Below are 10,893 nucleotides of genomic sequence, written 5' to 3' on the forward strand. Positions count from 1 at the left end.
CAACGAAAGGACTCCGAATCAAACTATATGGCAACTGGAAGAGCTTTGAACCCTTTGTATGTTTCCACAAGAGATCTTCCAACCATATTGCTCACCCTTTTGGCTAAGTATTCTTCCTTCATTATCTTGTTCTTAATGTACCACCATAGTTACTTTCTCTCTTAGAAAGTGGTGTAAATTCTTCTTATTTTTTGGATCTATGTGTGAAGGGACTTGGACCTTCGAAGGAGGGGTACTACTAGACTAATAGCCAGTGGGTGATGTAAATTATGTTTAGAGTGAATGAGATTCCTCTCGGGCATAAAGGAAAGACAATTGCTTCTGCATTTTCCATAGCGGGCTTCAGATAATTGTGTTGTTTACGTTAAAAATGAAAGATAGCAACAAGTTGCTTCTGCATTTTCCATAGCGGGCTCTTCCGACAAACTATTAGCTTATTGGTCAAGAGTCTTTCAGATAATTGTGCCGTTATGTAAAAAATGAAAGAGAACAATGAATTGCTCACGCATTTGGCGTAGCCAACGTCTCTAAAAGGCTATTATCTTATTGGTAAATGTCTCTCTGATAATTGCCGCGTCGTTACTGACCTATGAGGGCTCTCAGCCACATAGATAGCTCAATGTGTCATCAACACTTGACCTTGAGATGTGGATCGTCCAAGCTGCATTAGGTATAAAAAAAATAAAAACTAAAATAATGGTTGGCTCCTTTTGACAGGTATAATAAAGCATAAGTGATTTTCGCACTCTTTTTCTCATTGTGCACATCTGTGTTTATTTTTAACTTTTAGATTGAATCTATCAAAAAAGAATTAACAGACATAAACAAATAGAGGTGCGCTGAGTATGAAAATAAGTGTGCAAAGAAATTTTTTTGAAGTGACTCTGAACCAAAAAATGAAGTGACTTACTTAAAAGGGAATTGTTATTGGCACTTCAAAAATCTCATTCTACACTCCAAACTTTCTATATTTGGAAAGAAAAATACACTTGTGAGGAATGTAGAATGAGATTTTTGGAGGGCCAATAACACTTTCCTATTTAAAAATGAAAATAAACTTTTTTTAACACGTATCAAGATTGTGATTTACCTGTAACGATAAAAGAAAAACATCTTGTTACATGTCAGAGTAAGGTATTTTCTTCATAACTATATGTGTACCAGGTACCAACCAACACTAAATGAGCAAAACAAAGGAAGCTGGAAAACTGGAAAAGCAAGGCATGCCTTTCAAACCAAAGGTCAGATCATATTCATTTAGTACCACTACAAGTGCAGTCTGGCATTAAATCCTTGGGAGTAGTAACGAAGAAGAAGGTAAAGACAATTAATTCATATGAAACTAAGTGGTGTAATGGAGCAACTGGTGGATAGGGTCTTTATTTTTAACCCACTGTATTCCGAGTTCAAATTTTCCCGCTCTCTTTAGTACAGCTTAGAATAATAATATCGTTGGCAATAAAAATGCAAAAAAAAAAAAAAAGGAAAAAAAAAAAAAGGGCTGGAGTAAGGGCATAGCTTTCCACGTTTCCCTTCATGCAGTAGAAATTAAAGACAAACCTGCTGGCTTTGGCATCTTCTGTGCCTTCCTCATGTAACCTCCTTGCTAGCTAGCTATACATCACCACAGAAGAGCTACCTTTTATGCCCGTTGGTTTTATTGCGTTTCTGCATTTGCTTTTGCTTTGCTTTCTCTCTTCTGAAAAGAAGAAGGGGAAAATGGTTGGTTTTGGCTGTGGTGGTGGTGATGAAGAGGATTTTCAAGGATCTTCACCGACTCCTACCGTCACGCATAGCAGTGACAGCGTTGTTGTGGAGGGTGAGGAGGCGGCAGAAGTGGCGGAGGAGGAGGAGGTTGATCGCGAAACGTGCGATCTTCAGCTGCCTCAAGACCGAGTTCTTGCTGCGAAGCTCAGACCCCGCCTACGATGGACTCCTGAGCTTCATGCCTGCTTTGTTGATGCTGTCAATCAGCTTGGAGGCCTTCACAGTGAGTACCCTTCTCCTACTTCCTTGGCTTTGAGATTTTTCGCATGTTTTCGGATTTCGGTTATCTGATTTTATCACGCGTTTCATCTTGCAGACGCAACTCCGAAGAAAATCCAGGAGGCAATGGGTGTCCAGGGGATAACTCTTTTCCACTTGAAGAGCCACCTCCAGGTCTGTTTCATCCATGCATGATTCATTGATGGTTGAGGAAAATTTCTCGAAAAATATTCACAAACATAACCGGTTATAAACTTTCAATAAATAAAATAAAATTAGATGAGCATTAAACTAAGACATATGTAAGCAAATGGCGCTTTACTGGACTAGCAGAAAGCAATCATGCCTATGCACTCTGGTGCAAGTTCAATCCCTCCGGATCCCCTTCCCCTACCAACTAACAATTTGACCCACAAATGCTATCATTTGTGAAAAAAAACACTATATGACATGTAAATTGAGAAGGAAAACCTACAAATTTGTCCTAAATGTGGGCCTCAAATTTATAGTGTTTTAGTGGTAGATTAGATTGAAAAGTTTTCACTATTTTATTTAAAAATAAAAATAAAATACATTAAAGTACTGAATTAGGAAGGCCTCATTGCACTTTCGCCCCTGGCCTCATTGCATTTTGGCCCTTGGCCTCATTGCATGTTCGTCTTACGCTTCAGTTTGCACTGAAACAGTTTTGTTAGTGCCCCTCGTATGTAAAAGTTTGTAACCAGTTTTGTTTGCGTATATTTACCGGAGTTCTATTGTTAAGTGTTAATAGTACTATATAACTTTTCAAATTTCACTCAAAGTTATTGACGTGGTAATCATTTTTGCAGAAATACAGACTTGGAAGGCACGCGGTGAAGGAATGGAGAGAGGGGACTCAAACCTGTATGTTCTTTTGCAAAAACTTGCTGCAGTAAAAATATACCAGTAATAATGTCCTTTACTAAACAGTTGATATAGTGATGAAATTAACTTGCGAGTTGTGAAAGAAATTTCAATTTTCACTGCCACTAAATGAAAGAAACCTCAGTTTCACAGGACTTGGAAGAAAGCGGAAGCACCGGTAGTACTTCCACGCCCTCGCCCAAGCGATCCCGGAGAAAGTATGATTTGCTTTGCCCCTCAATCTTCTATATGAATGTACTTATTAACTTACTCGGAAAGGTAGTTGTTTCCGCACTCTCAGTTTCAGCTTATGCATTTCTGTCGCTTGATTTTCCTTTGATTTATTCAATCCGAAAGGTGGAAACAAGAGGATGAGTGCAGAAATAGAAAATGAGAGTGCGGAAAATCTTTACCCTATTCGGGATTACCATTCCAAAGGTTCCGTTTTCAAGTGCATTATCTTGTAAATGCTATGATGTTTTATGTTTTGGGTTGTGGCTCCATGTATAGGCACTCTTACAAACTAGTTAAGGAAGCTCTAGATGAAGAAGGAGTTAGTATGCAAGTTGAGGCAAGTTTTCGAGTTCGGAAACTAATTTGGGAACTTAAGTTGATAAATGTAAACCTACTTCTCTATTCATGGTACACAACTTTGCAGGTTGGGAGGCGATTGCATATCCGTCAGGATGCTGAGCGGAGATTCATGAATTTCGCAATGGAGAATGCATGTAAGAAGCTTGCTGATCAGTTTATTGGTGCTGCAACAGCCGCAGCCATACTTCACGGCATTGCAGGTGTAGGAAATTTGGAGCCATACCCTGCATATCAGATGACCGAGGGAACCGGTATGCAGCCTAGTCTTGAAGGCCACCCGACCTCTCACGGGCATTCGGAGAATTCATCTGTCGAAAATTTCCGTACTCATGCCGATGATGACGAGAAAACGGAGGAGAGCTTGGACAATGACCCTGCAGAAGCTTACCTGGTCAACCCGGATCCAGATATGGAGTGATATGGCACTCTGGATGAAGGAACAAAATCACCTTTGTGTTGTTTCCTTGTGGAGTTTCACAAGTTAAGATTTACCTTTTGCCTTTTGGTGTAAAATTTTGGCAGCTTACGTTTGCTGATTTGGCATGGTGTAAAATTTTGGCAGCTTACGTTTGCTGATTTGGCAAGTTTCACTCACCAATGAACAGTAAAACAGTAAAAATTTTGAGTAATTAAGCATCCGTTTGATAATCAATTCAGTTTTCGAGAAAACTAAAAACTGAAACTTGTTAAGGTAATCGTTCTCCGTTTTCAAACCAAAACCAAGTCAAATTTTGAAAACTTGAAAAAGTAGCTTTCTAGTTTTCCTTTTTCAATTTTCAGAAAACTAAAAATAAATGACTATCAAACGCTCTTAAGCTCTCAACTTGAACAAAGTCAACAGTTTAACCGAACTGAATCCCATAAATCAACTTACCAGCAAAAAATCAATCCGTTGAGAATTAAAAGAATTATCCAATTTACCTTTCCTTTCAAATACGAAATAGAAGAGAATACAAGGATTGAGGGTCCACAAATTACAATTTCTAACACAATATGATATGAAGTAAATGCGCAACACTAGTGAAGCAGTAAAACAAAATGGGATAGAGGGGTAAACGGAGAACTGCCGCTGGTGACGTCGCAAACGAGGACAGCACGCAGAAAACAAAGGTCTTCATGCACTATCATCGGAGAGCCGCTTGAGATACCGCAATACCATCAGCTTTCGGATGCAACCAAGTGTAAAGGCTAAATTTTTTAACAAAAGTACTTCTTCCTCCTACATATAGCAGACTCACATTTCCCAACTGTTTGAATACAATGCCAGCCAACACTTTTCTAGTCGATCTTTACGGATGAGAAGAGGTAATGAACAAAGTAGAAAGACATGAGAAAGCCAATGGTGCCAGTTGACAACATGATTGCAGTTGCCATGATCAATGAATAACCGAGGTAAAGGATAGCCGACACAGGCCCGCTCAAACTCTGCAGGTCAAATACCAGGTAATTGATGGAGTACAGGAACACGTAAAAGGAAACTGAACCTGAGGCAAAGAAAGCCTTCCACCACCACCTCCAATCCTCCACACAAAGATGCATGTATGTGAGAACTACTGAAACTTCAGCACAAACGATAACCAACAACATAAGCACTATAAAAAGGAAACCAAAGACATAATAAAATCTTCCAAGCCAGATGCTAGAAAGGATGAAGAAGAGTTCAATGAAAAGGGTTCCAAACGGAAGTGTCCCAGCACCAAGAACAAGAAGCCATGATGGATATTTGCGTGCAGGAATCTCCCTCGGAATCTGGTTGGTTCTCACCGGATATGAAATTGGCTCAGCTCGTGTGCCTAAGAAGCCTCCGAGAAGGGTGAGAGGCACGGAAATGCAGAACCAGAGGGAGATGAGTATAAAGTACAAAGAAATGGGAAGGGCACCAGTACTCTTGCTGCCCCATAGTATGAAATTCAGTATTGTAAGAATAACAAAGACGATTCCAGGAAAGAAACATGCCACAAACCAGGAAACCGATCTCCACCCTTCGGAAGTTCCCTTTATGGTTCTCCACATACGGACAGCAACATAACCAGCAATAATCCCAAGGAAGAGATATAGAATGATCATTCCTGTCAGTAGCATTCCTCGTGAAGCTAGTGACATGAAACCAAATGCTGCAAAGATGATAGTGACAACTGCCATCCCAGTAATCTGAACTCCATCCCCAACCATCACGCAAAGAAGCTTTGGAGAATCTGGTTCTCTGAACACATCTCCCACAACAAGCTTCCACCCAGAGAGCTCCTCATTCATCTGAGCTTGAGATTCTTTGTCGAGTTCTTCGTATCTTGTTAAATCCCTCCTCACCGTCCTTAGGAATATGACAAAAACTATACCAGCTAGGAAAAAGATCACCATTAATGAATTCAGAATAGAGAACCAGTGCACACGAGCACCCTCCATCTTCAGATAAGCATCCCACCTTGATGGCCATCTTGTATCGCTTTTCACAAACTCAACCTCATAAGTAAATGATACTTTCTCTTGCTGCCTTATTATTTGAGCCTTTTCGAGCTCTGCGGGGCAACTTACAGGTTTGATAATTTCATACATAGCTCTTTTCTTCATGGCCTCTGGGTCGTATTTAATGCTACAAGGGTAAACCTCAAAGCCAACGATCTCAAACCCAGATGCCTTCTTCTTATCAGCTTCCGAAATGACACCCATGCCTTCTTCCCCAGTCCCAATTATCTGCACACCACTCCCTTCATACTCGTGAATCATAACCCTGAACTTGAGGTGATTGATGATGTAATCTTCTTTACTGTTGGGTGATGTGTACCCAACAGGAAACCCAGTCCACTGAATCTTAACCCCATTTTGATAAGCATATCTCATCGCGGGCAAATTATCAAGGATCATATTGACCTGATACAGATCGCGGGTTCTCTGTTTCAGCAGCTTTACGTCGTGCTCGGTCAAAGGATCTGTGGTGCACAGGTAACGAGTCTCATTCACGTTCATATTAAAGCGGTACGCAGAGTTCTCGATCTCATCTCCCATAAGAAGTTCCCCGAGATTCTCAGCGCTTTTCTTGATGCCTTCAGGGGGTTTGCAATAAGGGAGACTGTAGTAGCTGAAGGGCAGCTCAGTCTCTATAGAAGTCAAGGAGTTAACTTTTGTAGTGATTTCTTGCCCTTTCGCATATGTATGCATGTAGCTTCCGGGGAGATAAAACCCATTACAGGTGTGCACAAAAACAACCAAAACATGCAGAGCCCATTTGATTGAGGGCATTCCCGGATTCAATATCGCCATCAGAACCGAAAAAAACACAACACTCACCACAAGTTGGAGTGAGCAGTGGATCTAAGCTAACTCTTACAGATGCATTCACCGATTAATCTACACAAATTTCAAACAAAAAGAATACTAATATCAGCCAAAAGAACACAAAGACTACAAATTTAAGCTAAAAACACAAAATTAAACATTCGGGCTAACAAAATCGATCAAGTACTTGTTAATTGTTCAATTTCTACACTCAAACTGCATCAGATCCCCTAATTAACAGAGCATAAACATTCAAATACTCACTCAACCAGATCTAACAATCAATAATATAATAAAAAACGCATACCCAGATCCAAAATTTTAAAATTACAATAAAAATCAAATCATGCGTTACGGAACTGCAACAGATCCATGAAAATTTTGAGAAATTGAGAACGAACCGTAACAGATCTGGAACCGACACGGATGCTGAGCGGCCGTGGTGCGCGAGAGCGAAGCAGAATCCCGGCGTCCCCTTTTGCTTAATATTATGCTGCTGATGTTATCGCGAACAAGCCCAGAGGGGGTGAGGGAACTAACTGCTTTGTTAAAAAAAATGGTACGATTGGAGATGGGGAATTTGTTCTCTACGTACTCAAGTCGTATGGTTATATAGGGCCCCATCCCACTGTTGAAACAAAGTTAGATTGGATCTTGGATTGGATGGGCGGTTTTCATTTGTTTTTCCTTGCTACAAAGTTACAAACAAAACTGATTTTTGGAAATATGCACAAATAAATCGTATTTGCTGAGTCTAATAGCGTGCGTTTACAACTAAGTAGTGCATTAAAGTGATTGATTACATGATGAATAAGCAAAGTTGGTGAGTAATTTATATCATGTTGACATCAAATTAAGTTCGTTGTAAGCCCTTAGGTTAGTCGAGGGCATATGTGGACGGGCAAATAATAAATCACATTGTGAAATCACAAATAGATCATAGGACAATTAGCATGAAAGAACATTTTTTTTTTTATATTTGGATTTGGTTGCAGAAAATCAATTGTCATCACGTCATTATTGTGTGGTCGTTAGATGATCAATATGTTGTCGTTATTAAAAACTGATCATTTCTGTGATCAAATGTTAAAAAGTGATCATTCTTGCTAATTGCCTTAGATCATAATTAGATTTGACATATCACTTAAAACAACAAAACTTCTCAATATGTTATTTCAAATTGAATTTTGATGTTTGGATTTTGACATGTATCTCTTTGAAAATCGCTCTTACTTTGATTAAAACAAACAAATATAATTAGTTATTGACATTTTACCAAAAATTTTAAGCACTGGCTATAATTAACGACATTCTCTATTCAAGATTAAAACCTTCTATGTGTATGTGAATTATTTTTTTAACAAGCTACAATTACATCGATGATATATACACAAGTGATTTAGCTACTTTCAACTCTTTAGTATCTTGTTAACCATTATCGTAATTGTACGTTGTGGACGCGCTTTTCATCTAACTTAAACAACTCAACAACTAACCGTCTTGTCTTACACCTAACTAAAGGTTACTTATCTCGCCCAAGAAATGGGAATAATTGAGATTAAAATAGCAAACGGATGCGTAACGCGTGAGAATCTGCATATAGATAAACTGATTTCGATTTGCAAACTTTTCCGTTTGATCATTATTATGCTTTATGGTAACGAAACAGCATTGTTATCATCATTATTATTTGTTTTATTGGTTAGCAATTTTGTAAGTAAAATCCTCATCAAGGTTTGTGGTTGTAAAACTTCAACCTTTATCATTATGGTGTGATTATATAGCAATATTGTCAATAACGTTGCAATCACTGTATTTGGTAGGAATGTATAAACATGGATCTACCTTTTTTCTACATCCGAAACACATGTGGAACTAAAGGTTAGAAACTTAAGCTTCAAGCCAAGATGTGTCGCATACGACCTTTATGTCATTTCTAATACTATCTTTAGCTAACTCACGATACCAACTGTGTTTTTGTCTTTATCTTGACCGGTTTCATGAAAAACAAGCTCGCGTTTAACTCATAAGAATGATTTATATAAAATGAATTTACCATTACATGTCGTCTTTTTTAATAATACAATGTCATATGTTAAAAAATTGACACATGTAATTAATTTTTATCAGAACAATACATCACAGTGGCAATGAATCAGTTAATAATACAATGTCATATGTTAAAAAACTGTTATATGGCGTTACAAGCCAATTCATATTTGTAGCACGTGCTTTATTTATTAATTATGTTTTGTAAAAGAGAAATTCTAAGGAAACTTTCTTAAAGTGTGATTCTTTTTGGACTCTCTACCACAGTTTAACATTAATTTTCGTGCCAATAATATAAAATATTATGCAAAAAATAAGACGTGTCATACAGTTTATCGAGAATCCCAATTTTGAACAAATTTCCTTAACATTTCTCTTTGTAAAATATAAATTCATTGATCATCTATACGATAACACATAAAACAACGAACTTAACTAAGAACAAATGCATGTATGCACCATACGTCAAGTATGAAGTATAGTAACATTAATTAGGGTTCTAATATAGCTTTTTTAACATGTCATTTATTACACAGAGTCACAGAAAACAATAACAAACAACAAACAAAGGCCAAATTATATTAATTGTACAAACGTTACTTAATGGAACTTGAGGCTGGTCAAGATGTTGTTGTGAACTGGGTCAGCCAAGTGATCCAGAAGGTTCTGGTAGGGCCCCACACCAGTCACAAGAGCCTGAATAAAATAACCCAATATTGCCAGCATGGCAAGCCTCCCATTCTTCACTTCCTTGAGCTTCAACTCGTTCATCGACTTCTCATCTTTCCCAAACCCTAGCGGGTTGAACAAGGGCCCACCAGGGTAAGCCGGGTTCCCGGACCCACCCAAGTACTTCTCAAACCCCAAGAAGTATTGCTTGGCCATGGACCCGGGGTTGTACCAGTCCTGGAACCTCCGGTGCTCGGCGAACCCCATTAGGGCAAGTTCAAAGACAAAGAGCGTGTAAGGGTCGGCCCAGTAGTTGTAGGTCCCGGCTGGCGGGATGACCCCTGTTTGAAACCAGGGCAGGGCAGTCTCAGGCGGGATTAGGCCGAGCTTGCCCAAGATTTCTGGGGCAATTGCACCCACTGCACCAAGCATGGCGTAACGTCCGTTGATGACTTCACCGTAGGCTAGCCATCTGGGTTCGATGAACCCACCTGTGCCGTCTGGGTCTGAGAGACCCAATGGGTCGAATCCATAGTCACCGGGAAGGCTGCAAGTCAAATTTAACCATTTCCAAATACTCTCTTTTATTATGTGACAAGGTCAAACAATGAAAGACAAACACAATTTTCTTTTCTGGTTTTTGAAAAAAAGGAATTTCATCACGGCAGTCCACTTTTATGTGATTAGAATGACTACATTTTAGCTTTTTTAACCTCTATCGGACCCGGAACATGTCATGTGAAAAACAAACATAATTTAATTGTCAATCTTGTACATCTCATGCGAGCCAAATTTAAAACCTAGTTCCGCCAATGTAAGTAATGCTACATAACCGTTTGCAATCACACTGAAAAGAACAATCACAAATCGTTACCTGCCATCCAAGTAAGAAAGGCTCTGCTTGGAAGCAAACCACAACTGTCTGTCCGCTCCTTGCTGAAACCAAATCAAACAAACCACAAGATCATAAGCAAAGAACGTCAGTTGCGTTACACTAACCGAAATCAAATCAAAACACCACGTAACGGTATTACGACCGCACCAAAAAATCACATTCACGTACCTTAACAGGAGGAGTAGAGGCCGCCCTTACGACAAAGGAAGCAGATTTTCTCGACCCAAATGGAGATTGGACGGCCTTTGCTCCTCCAAATATCTGCCTGGCAACCTCCTTTGAGGCCGTTAGAGAAGATGATGAAACCAGAGCTTGAGCTGCCATTTTCTCTCTCTCTCTCTCTCTCTCTCTCTCTCCCTCTCCTCTTATTGCTTCTGCCACTCAATATTTTCACTCGGTTTCTCAAATACCACAACTTGGTACATGTAACAAGGAAGATACGGAATTGGTGTGGGCCAAGGGGGAACCAAGATTTGTGGGCAATGTGGCGTTTGAGATCCTGGTGGATATTGGTGCTGGACCCAGGTTTCAGATTAGGTTGA

At 39.4% G+C, this 10,893-nt stretch overlaps 3 protein-coding genes across 3 annotated transcripts; 1 reads left to right on the forward strand and 2 right to left on the reverse strand.

Annotated features, from left to right (window-relative positions):
• Positions 1-1,553: 1,553 nt before the first annotated feature.
• LOC137739025 (uncharacterized) lies at positions 1,554-4,001 on the forward strand. The gene is made up of 5 exons (XM_088699381.1): positions 1,554-1,990; positions 2,084-2,160; positions 2,817-2,871; positions 3,017-3,089; positions 3,382-4,001. Exons 1-5 carry the CDS (start codon positions 1,645-1,647, stop codon positions 3,881-3,883), a joined length of 1,053 nt encoding a protein of 350 aa, XP_088555507.1. The 5' UTR covers positions 1,554-1,644; the 3' UTR covers positions 3,884-4,001.
• Positions 4,002-4,373: 372 nt separating this feature from the next.
• Positions 4,374-7,488, reverse strand: LOC137739460 (transmembrane 9 superfamily member 12). The gene is made up of 2 exons (XM_068479033.2): positions 7,140-7,488; positions 4,374-6,810 (listed from the first exon to the last, which is right to left on the reverse strand). Exon 2 carries the CDS (start codon positions 6,721-6,723, stop codon positions 4,744-4,746), a length of 1,980 nt encoding a protein of 659 aa, XP_068335134.2. The 5' UTR covers positions 6,724-6,810; positions 7,140-7,488; the 3' UTR covers positions 4,374-4,743.
• Positions 7,489-9,269: 1,781 nt separating this feature from the next.
• Positions 9,270-10,832, reverse strand: LOC137738784 (chlorophyll a-b binding protein 8, chloroplastic). Its single transcript, XM_068478258.2, has 3 exons — positions 10,520-10,832; positions 10,331-10,392; positions 9,270-10,003 (listed from the first exon to the last, which is right to left on the reverse strand). Exons 1-3 carry the CDS (start codon positions 10,673-10,675, stop codon positions 9,388-9,390), a joined length of 834 nt encoding a protein of 277 aa, XP_068334359.1. The 5' UTR covers positions 10,676-10,832; the 3' UTR covers positions 9,270-9,387.
• Between the last annotated feature and the right edge of the window lie 61 nt (positions 10,833-10,893).

Source organism: Pyrus communis, chromosome 9 (genome assembly GCF_041283825.1).
Source record: "Pyrus communis isolate YQ-2024b chromosome 9, ASM4128382v1, whole genome shotgun sequence".
Taxonomy (NCBI): domain Eukaryota; kingdom Viridiplantae; phylum Streptophyta; class Magnoliopsida; order Rosales; family Rosaceae; genus Pyrus; species Pyrus communis.

Excerpts from the sequence above, each read along its gene's own strand:
- LOC137739025 (XM_088699381.1), top strand. The coding sequence starts at position 1,645 with ATGCCCGTTGGTTTTATTGCGTTTCTGCATTTGCTTTTGCTTTGCTTT. Across the intron at positions 1,991-2,083 it reads TCAGCTTGGAGGCCTTCACA|ACGCAACTCCGAAGAAAATC; the intron begins GTGAGTACCCTT and ends TTCATCTTGCAG. Across the intron at positions 3,090-3,381 it reads CCCAAGCGATCCCGGAGAAA|GCACTCTTACAAACTAGTTA; the intron begins GTATGATTTGCT and ends CTCCATGTATAG.
- LOC137738784 (XM_068478258.2), bottom strand. The coding sequence starts at position 10,675 with ATGGCAGCTCAAGCTCTGGTTTCATCATCTTCTCTAACGGCCTCAAAG. Across the intron at positions 10,393-10,519 it reads CCTCTACTCCTCCTGTTAAG|CAAGGAGCGGACAGACAGTT; the intron begins GTACGTGAATGT and ends ATTTGGTTTCAG. Across the intron at positions 10,004-10,330 it reads CTTTCTTACTTGGATGGCAG|CCTTCCCGGTGACTATGGAT; the intron begins GTAACGATTTGT and ends TTTGACTTGCAG.
- LOC137739460 (XM_068479033.2), bottom strand. The coding sequence starts at position 6,723 with ATGGCGATATTGAATCCGGGAATGCCCTCAATCAAATGGGCTCTGCAT.